The sequence below is a fragment of the Hemiscyllium ocellatum genome, chromosome 36 (genome assembly GCF_020745735.1).
Source record: "Hemiscyllium ocellatum isolate sHemOce1 chromosome 36, sHemOce1.pat.X.cur, whole genome shotgun sequence".
NCBI lineage: Eukaryota > Metazoa > Chordata > Chondrichthyes > Orectolobiformes > Hemiscylliidae > Hemiscyllium > Hemiscyllium ocellatum.
Genome location: NC_083436.1, coordinates 4311404 through 4328027, shown reverse-complemented (window position 1 = coordinate 4328027; position 16624 = coordinate 4311404). Strand labels below are relative to the sequence as shown.

Here is a 16624-nt window from a genome sequence, read left to right as displayed (position 1 = left end):
TCAGATGGACTGCAGCTGATCAATAAATCAGCTCATCACCACCTTCTCAAGGGCAATACAGAATGGGCAATAAATGCTGGCCTAACCACTGATGCCTATATCCTGTGAATGGATTTTTTTTTTAAAAAACCCAATAATGTATTTCACATTATAATATTAATGGTCTTTTCTTTTGGTCTGGGTCACACACTAGCCATAAAATGACTTTAATCTCAGGATAGTTATAAAAGTATTGAAATGGATAAAATTTCACCAGAAATTTGAGGACATTGAATGATATTTTATTGGAACATCTCCACAGATAATATTGCACTGAAAGCGTTCATAGTAGATTAGATTAGATTACTTACAATGTGAAAACAGGCCCTTCGGCCCAACAAGTCCACACCGACCCGCCGAAGCAAAACCCACCCATTCCCCTACATTTACCCCTTTGACCTAACACTATGGGCAATTTAGCATGGCCAATTCACCTGACCTGCACATCTTTGGACTATGGGAGGAAACCGGAGCACCCGGAGGAAACCCACGCATATGGGGAGAACGTGCAAACTCCACACAGTCAGTCGCCTGAGTCGGGAATTGAACCCGGGTCTCTGGCGCTGTGAGGCAGCAGTGTTAACCACTGTGCCACCATGCTGCCTCTAGTTTTAGTAAAACCGGCTCTAGTTTTAATTTTATTTATAAGCAAAAGTCAACTTCTTGACTGCCAATCAAACAAAAGAATTTGAATCTTTGAGTTATCACTTGAGAATTGCCTTAATACTGAAATGTGACCACTTTTCAGATGAACTAATACATGGAATGCCACAAACTATTCCATACTGAGCTCGGCAAAAGCTAACAGCTTTGGCACATTTCTCTTCTCATGTCTGTGAAATTAAAAAATGCAAAACTTAGAGAAACTCATGTCAAAAGCTGTAGATTATGTAAGTGGCTTTAAATCTTGAGTCTGTACTGTCCACACCATACTACTATCTACACTAGTCTCACTTTCTCACACTAGACCCATTGTCTTGAATATCAAACCAAAAGAGGAAATGCTGGAAAATCTCAGCAGGTCTGGCAGCATCTGTAAGGGGAGAAAAGAGCTGGCGTTTCGAGTCTAACTGACCCTTTGTCAAAGCCAGGACACCTTCAGGAATCCATGCAAGCACTCCAAGACCCTTCTGTTCATTTGAGCTCCCAGATAGATCTGGGAGTGCATGTCCATTTTACCCTGAATGTTGCTGCACAGATGGATAGAGTGGTCAAGAAGGCATATGGTATGCTTGCCTTCATTGGACGGGGTATTGAGTATAAGAGCTGACAAGTCATGTTAAAATTGTACAAGACATTGGTTCGGCTGCATTTAGAAAACTGTGTACAGTTCTGGTTGCCACATTACCAAAAGGATGTGGACGCTTTGGAGAGGGTGCAGAAAAGGTTTACGAGGCTGTTGCCTGGTATGGGAGGTGCTAGTTCTGAAGAGATGGTGAGTAGGTTAGGTTTGTTTTCATTAGGAAAAAAAAGATTGAGGGGGGACCTGATTGAGGTTTACCACATCATGAAGTATTTATACAGGGTGGATAGAGATAAGCTTTTTCCCACAGTGAAGAATTCAATAACAAGAGGTCACACTTTCAAGGTGAGAGGTGAAAAGGTAAAGGGGGATACACGCGACAAGTACTTCAAACAAAGGGTGGTGGGCGTCTGGAATGCATTGCCAGCAGAGTTGGTAGAGGCAGGCACAGTAGATTCATGCACGGGAGTAGAGGGATGCAGATGCTTAGGAATTGGGTGACAGGTTTAGACAGTAGATTTGGATCAACTCAGGCTTGGAGGTCAGAAGGGCCTGTTCCTGGGCTGTACATTTTCTTTGTCCTTTGTTCTTTTGTTCTAGCCTCTGACCTGCTCTTGTAACCACTGCATTTATGTGGTGAACCCAGTAAAGTTTCTGATCAATGATAACTCTCAAGATGTTAATAGTGGGGGTTTCAGTGATGGCAATACCACTGAATGTCAAGGGGTGGTGGTTAGATTGTCTGTTGTTGACAATGGCCTTAGCCTGTCATTTGTGTGGCCTGAATGCTACTTGCTACTTGTCAGCTCTAGCCTGAATATTATCCAGATCTTGTTGCATTTGGACATGGATTGCTTCAGTGTCTGAGGAGTCACAAATGGTGCTGAACATTGTGCAATCATTGGCAAACATCCTCACTCTGATCTAATGATGGAGGAAAGGTCATTCATGAAGCAGCTGGAGATGGTTGCCCGAGGACACTGTACTGAGGAACTCTTGCAGAGATGTCCTGGTGCTGAGATGACTGACCTCCAACAACCACGACTGTCTTCCTATGTGTCAGGCATGACTCTAACCACCAGAGAGTTTGCCCCCAGATACCAGTTGATTTCAGGTTTTGCTCGGTCTTCTTATTGTCACACTTGGTCAAATGCAGTCAAGGGTCAAGGGGTTTCACTCTCACCTCACCTCTGGAATTCAGCTCTTTTGTCCATGTTTGGACCAAGGCTGTAATGAGGTCAGAAGCTGAATAGCTTTGGTGAAACCCAAACTGGGAATCACTGAGCAGGTTATTGTTGAACAGGTGCTGCTTGATAGCACTCTTAATAACACTTTCCAACATTTTACTGATGATTGAGAGTAGACTGATGGTGTGGTAATTGGCTGGGTTGGATTTGTCCTGCTTTTTATATACCCACATTGTCGGGTAGATGCCAGTGTTATAACAGTGCGGAGAGTGCTTAGCTAGGGAAGTGGCAAATTCTGGAATGCTGGAATGTTGTCAGGGCCTGTAGCCTTTGCAGTATCCAGTGCCTGCAACCATTTTTTGACATCACATGGAGCAAATCAAATTGGCTGAAGACTGATAACTGTAATGCTGGAGACCACTGGAGAAGTTTGAGATGGATCATCCACTCGGCATTTCTGCCTGAAGATTGCTGTGAATGCTTCAGCCTTGTCTTCTGCAATGATGTGCTGGGCTCCATATCATTGGGGATGGGGATATTTGTGGAGCCTCCTCCTCTGGTGAGTTGTTTGATCATCCACCACGATTCACGACGGGATGTGGCAGGACTGCAGAGCTTAGATCTGATACGTTGTTTGTGGAATCACTTAGCTCTGTCTATCACTTGCTGCTTTTGCTGTTTGGCATACAAGTCCTACTTGGTGGCTTCACCAGGCTGACACATCAACTGGCATTGCTCCTGGTATTCCATGCGGCACTCTCCATTGAACTAAGGTTGATCTCCTGCCTTGATGGTAATGGTTGAGTGGGAAATATGCCAGGCCATGAGGTTACAGATTGTGCTGGAGTACAATTCAGCTACTGTTGATGACCCACAGTGCTTCATAGATGCCCAGTCTTGAGTTGCTAAATCAGTTCGAAGTCTGTCCCATCTTGCAAAGTGATAATGACACAAAACACACTAGAGATTATTCTCAATGAGAAAGCATGACTTTGTCTCCACAAGGATTGTACGGTGGATGCTCTTACCAATACTGTCATGGACAGATGACTCTGCAGGTGGCAAATTGATAAGGATGAGGTCAAGTATGCTTTTCCCTCTTGTTGGTTCCTTCACCACCAGCTGTAGACCCAGTCTAGCAGTTATATCTTTTAGGGCCCGACCAGCTTGATCAGGAGTATTGCTGCCAAGCCATTCTTAGTGGTGAACATTGAAGACCCCATGCAAAGTACATTTTGGTCCCATGCCATAATCAGTGATTCCTCTCAGTGTTGTTCAACATGGAGGAGTAAAAAGTGAGATCTGCAGATGCTGGAGATCAGAGCTGAAAATGTGTTGCTGGTTAAAGCGCAGCAGGTCAGGCAGCATCCAAGGAACAGGAAATTCTACGTTTCGGGCTAAAGCCCTTCATCAGGAAAGAGGAGTACCAAATTATCACATCAGAGAGGTTGGTACATAGTAATCAGCAGGAAGTTTTCTTGCCCATGTTTAACCTGAAGCTATGAAACTTCATGAGGTCCAGAGTCAATGCTGAGGACTCACAGCACCTCCCTCCCAATAATATGCCACTATGCCACCACCTCTGCTGGTCGGTCCTGCCAGAGAGACAGGACATATCCAGGAAATTATGGATTGAGGATCCAGGGTAGGGTAAGATTCTATGAGTATGTCTATGCCAGGCTGTTGCTTGACTAGTCTGTGAGACAGTTCTCCCAATAAAGTCCAACCAGAAATGAGCTTTAAAAAAAAACAATTAGATGAATGACCACATTTTGGATAAGATACATTAGTTGAGGACAGAATCTTGACATCTGGATAACAGTAAATTACTGAAATAACCAGAGACTTCTTACAATGCTGCACTTCATCAAAATGCCACTAAAGAAGGTGCTCAAATCTGGAATCAGTGCTCCAACTTTTAACTTAATGATTCAAGCAACAGTGCACAATTAACTATTCCAAGTTGATACAGTGACCAGAGAATTTATTAAAACTGCAATTAATGACTTCAATTCCTGAGAGGAATCTTCTACTCTTCTTCTTAACAGAGTGAAATTCATTGCAGGTCAAGCCGAACAGTATAGACTTCAGAGCAAAAGGCATTTGTATTATATCTAATCCAGGACTTTCCCAGGTGGGGATCGGACTCCAAGTGTACATCGCAATATTGGAGTCACAAGCTCTGGGGTAGTGATAGCCATCATGGAGATCTGACTAGTTTGAAAGAGCTGTACCCCTACTGTAAGAGTCTATGCTTTCCCTGACAAGCTGTTCAGGCCATCATAATATGATTACATGCAGTATAAACCCAATCAAAGCTGCTCTAATATTGTGTCTCATTTGCAACCTTATAACAACAGCCTGTAGTGGTGACATTTTCATTTGTTACGTTACGGGAGTGAATTTCTCACGGATTGTCCCCTTAATTTGCAATAACTTCAGAAGTGCCACAAACCTTATCGAAAGCAAAATGGTGGTTTATTGCATGATTTTCCAGAATATTCTACTTTTTTTGCAGATGATTAGGAGGCTGTCACAAGGACATTTACCTACAACATATTCCATCGTCTCTTTCAGTGAGATTATTGATTTATTAATAAAAGTAGTCATGAGCGATCTCCAGCAGGAAGTATACTAAGATCTGCAATCTAGTTTCACATGGGATGTTAATAGCAGCACAGTCTCCTGTGTGAGATGATGCAATATAACCTACCTTCTCTACGGCATTAGTTTTTGAGCAAAATAGGTGTGTGTCAGGGTGCAGAAGATATTTTAAAGAAAGGCTTTGTACCTGCATTTACAGAAAGTGAAAGAGGCAGAGGAAATATTATCAGTAAATGGACAAGCATAAAGGCTAAATAAAAGCTGAAAGAACTGTGGATGTTGTAAATCAGAAACAAAAACAAAATTTGCTGGAAAAGCTCAGCGGGTCTGGCTGCATTTGTGAAGAGAAATCCAAGTTAACATTTTGGGTCCAGGGAACCTTCCTCAGAACTGATGGTAGCTGGAAAATGTTGGGCTTTATGCAGAAGATAGGGTGTGGGGATAGTGCAAGCAGTAAACAGTTGGTTGGGATAGAGCACCAAGACAGACACAAGAGTGGATAACAATCTGGCTGGGTGTGTGAATTGCTGTTAATGGAGACTTTTAGTGATTTACAATATGTCATGTGTAGAGTCATAGACTCATAGAGATGTACAGCAGGAAACAGACCCTTCGGTCCGACCCGCCCATGCCAACCAGATATCCCAACTCAATCTAGTCCCACCTGCCAGCACCTGGCCTATATCCCTCCAAACCTTTCCTATTCATATACCTATCTTCCTTTGTCTATTCTTCTCCCTGTTAAAACTGCAGTTGTTTTGACTTTTTTTTCCCAAAGTTCCAAAACAACGCAACAGTGTATGAAACAGTAATTGCTGCTCCTGGAATTCGAGGAAATCACCTCCAGCACCTAAAATACCTCAAAAAAAGGACCTGCTGTTATGGCCAGAAATTTTTCCCGTCCTCCATCTTGTAATGGCAGACTATGTGATAACAAGAACTGATGTGTCTGGTTGGGGCTATAACATGGGGAGTTCAGGCCCTAAAATTATTGAACCTGATATTGTGTCCAGAGAGACTGTTAGTGGCTAACAATAGGTTGTGTGTAATGGCAGACTATGTGATAACAAGGTAAAAACAATGACTGCAGATGCTGGAAACCAGATTCTGGATTAGTGGTGCTGGAAGAACATAGCAGTTCAGGCAGCATCCGAGGAGCAGTAAAATTGACATTTCAAGCAAAAGCCCCTCATCAGGAATACAGGCAGAGAGCCTGAAGGGTGGAGAGATAAGTGAGAGGCTTGTAGAGAGAGGAGGAAAACTTCTTCAAGGCAGGCATCTTTGCAAGAGGATTCGCAGTAGGGTTAAAATCAATGAGGTAAAAACAATGACTGCAGATGCTGGAAACCAGATTCTGGACTAGTGGCACTGGAAGAGCACAGCAGTTCAGTCAGCATCTGAGGAGCAGTAAATTAACGTTTCAAGCAAAAGTTCTTCATCAGGAATACAGGCAGAGAGCCTGAAGGGTGGAGAGATAAGTGAGAGGCTTGTAGAGAGAGAACAAGACCTGGTGTGTATGGTAGGGGCTATGACATGGGGAGTTCGGGCCCTAAACGTATTGAACTTGATATTGTGTGCAGAGGGCTGCAGGGTCCCAAAGCGGAAAATGAGATGTTGTTTTTCAAACTCGCACTGAGCTTTGCTGGAACACTGCAGCAAACCTGAGACAGAGATGTTGACTAAGGAACAGGGTGATGTGTTAAAGTGGCAGGCTACTGGAAGCTCAAGTTTTTGTGGGCAGAACATAGATGTTCTGTGAAGCAGTCACCCAGTCTATGCTTCATTTCCCCAATGTAGAGGAGACCACATTATGAGCAAAGAATGCAGTAAACTAGATTGTGAAAAATGCAGGTAATGTACTGCTTCACCAGGAAGGTATGTTTGGGGCTTGGATAGTGAGGAGGGAGGAAGTAAATGGGCAGGTGTTACACCTTCTGTGGTTGCAGAGGAAAGTGCCATGGGCTGTGTTGGGAGTGAAGGTCGAATGCACTAGGGTGTCCTGAAGGGGATGGTCTCTGCGGAAGGTGGACAAGGGAGAGGAGGGGAATATGTGTCTGGTGGTGGCATGTCACTGGAGCTGGCAGAAATGACGGCTGGTGATTATCTAGATGCATATACTGGTGGATGGAAAGTAACAACAAGGGCAACCCTATTGCTGTTCCGGGAGGGAAGAGACGGGATGAGGATGGAAGCATGGGAGATGGGTCGCATCCGGTTGAGGGCCCAGTTGACAACAGTGCTGGGAAGCCTTGATTGAGGAAGAAGGTGGACATTTCGGAGGCTCCTTGTTGAAGTTGGTCTCATCGCAACACATGCAATGGAGACAGAGGAACTGGGAGAATGGAATGGATTTTTAACAGGAAATAGGGTATGAGGATGTATAGTCCAGGTAGCTGTGGAAGTCAATGGGTTTATAATGGATATTACTGGCCCTAAAATGGAAACAGAGATGTCAAGGAAGAGAAGGGAGGGGTCAGAGATAGACGAGGTGAAAGTGAGGGAGGGGTGGAAATTGGAAACGAAATTGATGACCTTTTCCAATTCCAGAGAAGAGAGCGAAAGGCAAGTGTAAAAACAATTGGACATGATGACTTTCTCAACTACTTTTTCCAAATTAAGGTCATTAATTCATAAAATGCATTCAAGTGTTGCAGTTTAGGAGATATCCAAGTTTATTATTGCAAAGCACCACTATCAACTGGGTTGCCATTTGCCTTGAGAAGTTTTGCAATTATAATATGAAAGAAAAAAAAGTGATAATTCAAGATAAATTTTTCTACAATAAATGATGATCAGCTAATAATGACAATCAAATCATAACAATGATTCCAAAATAAATAACAACTTCCTTACACTTGTATTTTTACTCATGCATGGGATGCAGTCTGATCAAAATAGATTAACAATTATAGTTTATCTTTAATATCCCGGTGTGAGCCACCATCCTAGACTATGCCAATCCATGTCACCTGCACAATGATGCCAGGTGGGGAGCTCCAGGATTTTGACCAGTGACAATGAAAGAGTAGAAAACGAATATAAAGTTGCTGGTGTCCCTATGAGTCTGCTACCCTTGTCTCTCTAGATGGCAGAGGAAAAGTGTTCAGGAGGTCTTACTGAAGGGTAAGTAACAATGGCTAAAAAGTCAAAGCATAAGGCTTTTTATCTGAATGCATGTAGCATTTGTAACTTGAGGAATTAATGGTACAAATAGAAATAAATTAAAATGACTCAATAGCTATTATAGCGATGTGATTACTGGGTGACCAAGCACGGATCTTCAGTATTCAAGTGTATTTAATGTTTCAGAAAATTAGGCAGAAAGCAAGAACAGAGTCGCTTTGTTAATAAAGGATGGTATTAGCACAGCCATGGATAGTGATATAGGTGCAATTGGTCATGACGTGGAATCAGTTTAGGTGGAAATAAGGAATAGCAAAGGAAAGATGTCATGGGGTAGGAGTCATCTACTGGCTCCCACAGAATTGCCTCACTGTGAACAAAATATATGTGAAGAAATAATGGAGGCATATAAGAAGGGCACTAAAATTGTCAAGATGATTTTACTTAACTTATTGCCTGGGCAAGGTAAATTGGTAAGGGTAGCATGTAAGCTGACATTGCAGAATATATCAGGGATTGTTTTTGAGAGCATTGTTTTGTTACAAAATTTACCCGGTAATAGAATATTTCAGATCTTGCAATGTGTAATAAGTAGGGTTAATATGAAGAATTACTGTATGATCCTCTTGCTGGAACCAATCACAATATTGTAAATTTTCATATTCTATTTACAGGTGAGGGGCTCAGGTCTCAAACCAGTATCTTCAATGTAAATAAGGACAATTGTGGAGATAATTGTGGGACCTTTATGAATAGGAAATTGATACTGGGCAGATAATTTAATCAATATTTTGCATTGGTCTTCATGGTGAAGGACATTAAACATCCCAAGAGCAACAGAAAAACATTGTACTAATAGGAGGAAAGATCTTGTAATCACAAGGGCCAAGATATCTCTGTTCATGAAGAGAAGGAAATAGGAAGCTGGAAATTATAGGAGAGTCATCTGGCATTGAGAAATGCTGGAATCCATTACTAATGGAGAAATAACAGGACATTTAGAAAAGCACAGCACAATCAAACAGAATCAATGTGATTTTGTGAAAGTGAAATCTTTATGACAAACTTGCTAGGGTTCTTGGAGGATAAAACAAGCCAAGTTGACAAAGGGGAGCCTGTAGATTTGGTGTATTTGAATTTCCAGAAGATATTTGATTAGGTGCCACCTAAAAAATTATTGCACAAGATAGGAGTTCACAATATTGCCTGCAATGTATTATGGATTGAGGATTCAGTGAATACAATAGAGGGAACGAGATGCTGATTTGCAGGCTGCTTTGTCCAGGATGTTATCTAGATTCTTGAGTGTTGTTGGAGGTGCACTTCTCCAGGCAAGTACAGATTATTCTATCAGACTCCTGACTTGAGCCATACGAATGCTAGATGTTTAGACTAGGGAGTCAGGAGGTGAGTTACACACTTCAGAATTCTCAGACGTGGAATCAGTTTAGGTGGAAATAAGGAATAGCAAAGGAAAGATGTCATGGGCTAGGAGTCATCTACTGGCTGTACTTGTTGCAACATTTGTTATTGCAGTTCAATGTTTATATAATACTAAACCTCAGGTTGCTGATTGTTCAGGATACAGTTGTGGTACTGGCATTCTATGTCAAGGGGAGATGGTTAAATTATCTCTTACTGGAGATGGTCATTGCCTGACACTTGTGTGGCATGCATGTTACTTACTGTGCATTAGCCCAAGTCTGAATGTTATCCAGTGTTGCTGCATGAAGGTGCAGACTAGTTCAGTAAATGGGGAGTTGCAAACAGTGCTGCAACACTGTGCAATACTCAGCAAACATCACCATTTCTGATCTTATGCTGAGGGAAGGTTATTGATAAAGCTGCTTTTGTTGGTTGGGCATTGGATATTCCTACAGTGACATCCTGGGGCTGAGATAATTAGCCTTCAAAAACACAAACAGTTTTGTTTGTGCTAGGTATAATTCAAACTAATGTAGAGATTCCCCGAATTGTTTCGCTAGGGTTGCTTGATGGTAATTTCAGTTATTTACCACCTTGATGGTGAAGGCAGTCACTCTCATCTCACTTCTGCAATTGAGTGCCAGTAGGGCATATCTCACCTCCAGTCATGACTAACCTGAATCCACAGTCCTATTGAATCTAAATTTAGTCAGACAAGGCTCAGGTGGTGCTGTCATGCTGGACATGTTAAACCTCCTTATTTTCATTTGTCGTGCTAACACTGATGACACCAAAATTGGAAGTGTAGTGAACAGTGAAGAAGCTACCTCAGAGTACAGTGGGATCTTGATTAGATGGGCCAATGGGCTGAGGAGTGGCAGATGAAGTTTGATTCAAATAAATGCAAGGTGCTGCATTTTGGAAAAGCAAATCAGAGAACGACTTGTACATTTAATGGGAAGGTCCTGGGGAGTGTTGCTGAACAAAGAAACCTTGGAGTGCAGGTTCATAGTTCCTTGAAAGTAGAGTTGCAGTTAGAAAGGATAGTGAAGAAGGCATTTGATATGCTTTCCTTTATTGGTCGGAGCATTGACCATAAGGGTTGTGAGGTCATATTGCAACTGTACAGGATATTGGTTAGGCCACTTTTGGAATATTGCATGCAAATATTGTCTCCTTCCTATTGGAAGAGTGTTGTGAAACTTGAAAGAGTTCAGAAAAAATTTACAAGGATGTTACCAGGGTTAGAGGGTTTGAGCTGTTGGGAGAGGCTGAATAGGCTGGGATCATTTTCCCTGGAGTATTGGAGGCTGAGGGGTGACCTTATAGAGGTTTATAATATCATGAGGGGTAGGGAAATGATAATTAGGCAAAGTTTTTTCCCTGGGTTGTACGAGAACAAGAGGGCATAGGTTTAGGGTGAGAGGGGAAAGATATAAAAGGGACCTAAGGGGATTTTTTTTTCACACAGAGGGTGGTACATGTATGGTATGAGCTGCCAGAGGAAGTGGTGGAGGATGGTACAATTGCAACATTTAAAAGGTGGCTGGGTGGGTATATGAATAGGAAAGGTTTACAGGGATATGGCTGGCAAATGGGACTATATTAGGTTAGGATATCTGGTTGGCATAGATGAGTTGGACTGATGGGTCTATTTCTGTGCTGTACGTCTCTATGACTTTATGACTTGACTGAGAGAGGGGACAAAGAGGATAAAACAACAAAGATCTGAGAGAGTAATACTAAACAATTGTGCCTTTATAGATGTAGGATGTTTGCCCACTGCACTGAATACTAACTCCTCGTTTTTTTGGTGGTTTGATTTTCCTTGCACCACTGTCAGATATAATTAAAAATTGTTCATGATTGCTATTGTTCATGATTGTTCGTGGTTTTTACTGTAATTTCCCTCACTTAACATATTAACCATGATATCCCACAAATGCCCCGTAACAAAATTACAACCTGACGATGACTAATAAGATGATTGGTGTACAATGTACACTGTTCTGATGAATAACCGTATTGTGATCATTCTATGGCTGGTCATGTACATCATTAATAAAAATGCGGAGGTGCCAGTGTTAGACTGACATCATTAATAAATAGCAGCTAAAGTTGTTCTGATGGATCAACATGTTTATCCAACAGTAGTGAAGCTTTTCAGACCAGGCAAATGCCTAATGTAATCAAAATTCAATGATGAATTGGCTAATCCACTTGGGATAGAAGTGACAATGCTATATGAGGCCTCTACATCCCAAGGTTCAGAGGAGTTGCCAGTCTGTGTTGCCACTCATTTTTCTTCACCAGCAACCTCCACTGAGAGTATGTTTTTTTGATGACAGTACTGACCTCAATGAGCTCACTTGCTACAGAAACTCAGCACCTAGCAGCTCCTGTTCAGTGAAACAAAATTAAGTAAACAGATGATGCCCGACCTGCTGAGTTTCTCTAGCACTTTCTGTTTTTATTTCAATCTCCAATATCCACAATACAGTCTTTTTATTAACAGAAATCTTAGATTTGTCCAATGCTCACTTGAATGGGATGTGGGTACCTCATGTGGATGGCATTTATTGCCAATCTCCTGTTGTCCAGAGTGTAGTTAAGAGTCAACCACTTTGCTGTGGGTCTGGAGTCACATGTAGGCAAGACCAGCCGTTGGATTTTTCCTGATAATCAGCAAAGGTTTCACATGGTCATCATTAGACTCTTAATTCACAATTTTTATTGAATTCAAATTCCATCTCTGCCAGGCCAGGACTTGAGGGCAGGTCCCCCAGTCAGTCCCCAATTGAATGGCACAGCAGACTCAATGGGCCAAATGGCATAATTATGCTGTGTTATTGTATGGTCTTATGATCATTTACCCGATCTCTGGATTAATAGTCAAAGTTTATTAGCCATTAGTTAGTCATTTCCTTTTTAAAAATATCTTGAATGGGATTTGAGTGTGACATACAATGGCAGTATTTATTAACCGTCCCTCATTGCCTTTGAACTGACTTGCTCGCTAAGTCATTCGATCAATTACATTGTTTCTGTCATCGAATCCCCCATAGCGTGGCAACAGGGCATTCGGCCCACAAAATGCCCATACCCACCCTCCCACTCAAACCCTATATTCCCCGTGGCTAATGCACGTAACCTACACATCCCTGAAATACGACGGCAGTTTAGCATGGCCAATGCAGCTAATGTACACATCCTTGTACTGTGGCAGGAAAGCGGAGCACCTCGCAGACATGGGAGAACATTTAAACTCCACACAGACAGTTGCCTGCCACTGGGATCGAGGGCGGGTCGCCAGCAGTGCTGACCACTATGCAGCCCCTTTTGCACAGAGAGAGGTAAGTCAGTCAGATTTCTCACAATTGAATGGCCTATTTCCATTCTGACACTTTATGTAACATTCTGCTGTCACCGGTCTTCCCCCTGGCGGTAAAAGAGCTAACTGCGCCCTCTCTGAGCGAAATAAAACCGCTTGCCAACCTTGCTTTATTCTGATACTCTCTGAGTGAAATAACAGGTCATTTCTCAATGCAAGAGGCTGGGACTATTTATTTTGCAATTGGATCTGGTGAATGCGGTTAGATTTTGTGCCGAGCTGCCAGTCAGATTCCCCGACCGGGGACCAGCCAAGTTTATGGAAGAGGATCTGTCCTCTCAGGCAGGCTTGGCTCGGTTCACTCAGTGTGGTGAACAGCGAAGCACCCACACGGTTCAGGTCTCCGCCTGGCCGTGAAATGCTACAGGATCTGACACCTGATCAGCCGAACTTTCTGTGATTTATCAATACATCAGGCTCGTAAAGACGGGTTGGAACTCAACTAATGGTCTTATAATAAATGGCTGGGAGTGTGAGGCAGCTTTTCTCTCTCATCCCCTGAGTTTGGTCCCCATCTCCTTCCAGAGATAATCGTGACGTACATCGGATGCTGTGCTGAGGAAAGCGGAACATGTTGTGCTGCACAGAGAACTGGATGTGAGGCATCAATATTTATAAGCCCCTCGAACACACACACACAACCGTGTCATTTGAATCGACAACAGGGGGCACAGAGATCTGTCGAGTTATTTTATTCCAATGCCGTGCGAAATTGGCCAGGGCCTCCGCAGAACCAACACCGATGGTTGTCCGGGAGACACTCTCCACAGAAAAGGCTGTCTTAGAATTTTATCTCCAACCGTAACCTCCCCCCCCCCCCCCCGCGAGTGATTTTTATTTGTAACGGCCACCAGGTTTATTAAACTGATTCCTAGAGCCCCCTCACACGCAGTTCAATAACAATTTCAAGAAGGAACTCGGGAACATATTGAAAATCCCAAGTTTCAGCGACACCCCGTTTGTTAAAACGAGCAAGGGGGCTTCACTGGAAAAATGCCTTTTGGAATCTCTTCGTTCAAGTTCCCAGCACGAATCTGTTGCTGAGCTTTGATTTTAGCTCGATACCAGATGTTATTTCTTACATATATGAAGGCAGTTTAGTTTCTGCAGCACAGGGAAAAAACATCAGATGCAGCCGGCCGCTCACAGCCAGCAGCCGTTGAAGAAATTGCACACATAACAGAAAAAAACAGCTACACCGATCCACTAACAAACACAAAACAGGTTCAAACACACAACTGGGATGTGAGGGAAGTTGCAAAGGTTAAATACAGCTAGTACAAGGTTTGTCTGGGGGCTTCTCCTCAGTAACTCGGGAGTTGCTTATCGACCTCCTTCCCCTGTGCGGTGCGTTAGCTGATGCGGCGGAATGTGGGCGCCCCCCTCCCACCATTTTCAGCAAGCAATCTATAACTCTGCTTTACCGACTTGTCTGAGCCACTGATACAGGTTTTACCCGAGAGTACACAACCATCTCCCCCCATTCCAGGGACAAAAGTAAAGCATAATTGCAAGTTAAAAAGATCCACTCTGTAAGCAATGTTATAGCTCGGTCACTAAGTGGATCGAGCTGATGTCTCCATCTCTCTTGACTAATAGTGACACGGTGGGCTAACTGTCGGTTATACCACTGCAGTGGTGTGACGTCAGCCGGAGATCATTTACTTTATGATGGGACCTCATCTTGTGATTACAGAAAGTAATCAATAAATAGTTCAATAGTAATTAAACAATAAATGGCTTCAGTGTTGAGGGGAGGATGATTATTAAGACACCGAGATTGATTTCAAGCCTGAGCTGATTGTTCAATCCTCCCCGACGTCAGAATCCCCTGGCACTCAGCCGCTTGTCAGTTATCACACCACCTCACTCCGGAGCAAGGTGAGTCACATATCTCACTGAGTGCTGGACATCACTGCTCATCCTACTTCCAAACAGGGACCCAGCTGCTACTACATGTGTATACGGGAAACGTTTCAGTTCACCACATAGAGATAACCGGTGACTTATGGCTTTTCTAACGCCACCTTGAACGCTCATGACAGTTTACTTTCCCCAGACATGGCACAGACACACAACAGCGCCTCCAGACAGTCCGAATGTTCGACCAGACCAATATTGAGCGGAAAAACGCGAGGTTGACTGTCCCTTCTCATGGTCGGGGAACCGAGCATTCCAATACACCGAACACTGCGCCCCCCCCCCCTCCCCCTCACAAAGACTACTTACATGCATTAGTAATAGCAAAGCTGTTTGCCACTTCCAAATTATCAACATGGGGCGTCAGCCTCAGCTCATGGGAATTATGCTGAAAAATTCCTAAACGAAACGCACTGTATTCCTGATCAGCGCCTCTTGGAAATAACCCTCCTGAAACAGAGAAACATCAACGGGTTTAACTCGATTTATTCACAATTCAATGAGGGAAGTTTATCTGAATAATGTATTCGTTATCAAAAACAAAATTAGGTCATGAAAATCGAACCTCTGGATTCTGAGAGATTTAAAATCTCAATCAAGCATTTTCTACCAGAGCTGATAGGCATTAATGCAGAGAATACAGAAGGCGAAGATGATCGATACAATGAGAGCCTTTCACACACCAGGTTCCAAGGGAAAAAGAGATTTTATGGTTTGTTAAATAATAGCAGTTATTCTGCTTGAAGGAAACTCACCTATTTGTACGCTGGTGGGGGAAGAGGCAGCAAACGCCAGTCCGTAAACCCAAGAAGCTAGGAAGACCGAAAGATGCTGCATTATCTTTTGCATTGCCAAAAAAAAACACTACACTGCAAGCTCGATATAATCCTTCCCTTTCAGGATTTGTCGCGAGACTCAGATTCCTTGCATAACGCTGTTATACGAGAGAAGGGGGAGAAAAATAGGAAAACAATAAACAGCCCGTTCGCGAACACAGTCTTTGCCGATTGAAAAGGCGGCAGCAGGAGCAGTAAGATGTGAGAAGCAGGTTTAGCACTGCGCTTTACCCAGCATCACCCTTCAGTGCAGCCACGCTGCCAGAGACATGTCTTGATTCTTAATAAATCCGAACGCACGAACATGACCGATCTGTGACCGAACACATGTACATTGCTCCCTACCAATCCAGAAAGCACTTCGTTCGGATTCATCAGGCGTCCATATTTTTCAGAATGCTTTTGCTTGTCCTGTTTATTTTAATATTGCCACTGTGTTTTCACATATTAACACCACTATTACAATGACTTAATTTAAGGTGCAAAGTGTGAGAATGGGAAAAAAAGAGAAACAAATATCTCTTAGTCGCCCGAATTATTCATGCTTCTGTTGACAATTTTGACAATTATATTAATAACGATAACATGTTTTAATAATATTCCGTTTTTATAAAACCACGAAAAAGCTCATACTATTTTGATGCTAAGGCGTTATTTTACTCATACCTCATACCTTATTTCCAAATTGAAACAATCATGAGAAAACGCCAGTTACAGAGACACAAATTGTCATCCCCTTAGTGAACAGAAGCATCCCAGCAGTTTGTAATTGTTCACAGACACAGCATCGTTTTTTGAAATCAATAATGGAGCTTAATAGAATCTTAGCCTGGCTGTTCAACCTGTCCAAGTATTT

General features: G+C 42.7%; 1 protein-coding gene across 3 annotated transcripts in view; it reads right to left on the bottom strand.

The window, feature by feature from the left end:
- The window catches only part of gria2b (glutamate receptor, ionotropic, AMPA 2b), a 155733-nt gene extending 139949 nt beyond the window's left edge, over nt 1–15784 (bottom strand). For 2 of the 3 annotated variants that reach the window (XM_060851648.1, XM_060851649.1), the window contains exons 1-2: nt 15688–15781; nt 15242–15382 (exon numbers count right to left, since the gene is read on the bottom strand). In XM_060851648.1, the coding sequence (XP_060707631.1) occupies nt 15242–15382; nt 15688–15781 (235 nt within the window). Of the gene's footprint in view, nt 1–15241; nt 15383–15687 lie in introns of all 3 variants that reach the window. The other variant, XM_060851650.1, reaches the window with a different exon arrangement.
- Nucleotides 15785–16624: the final 840 nt, after the last annotated feature.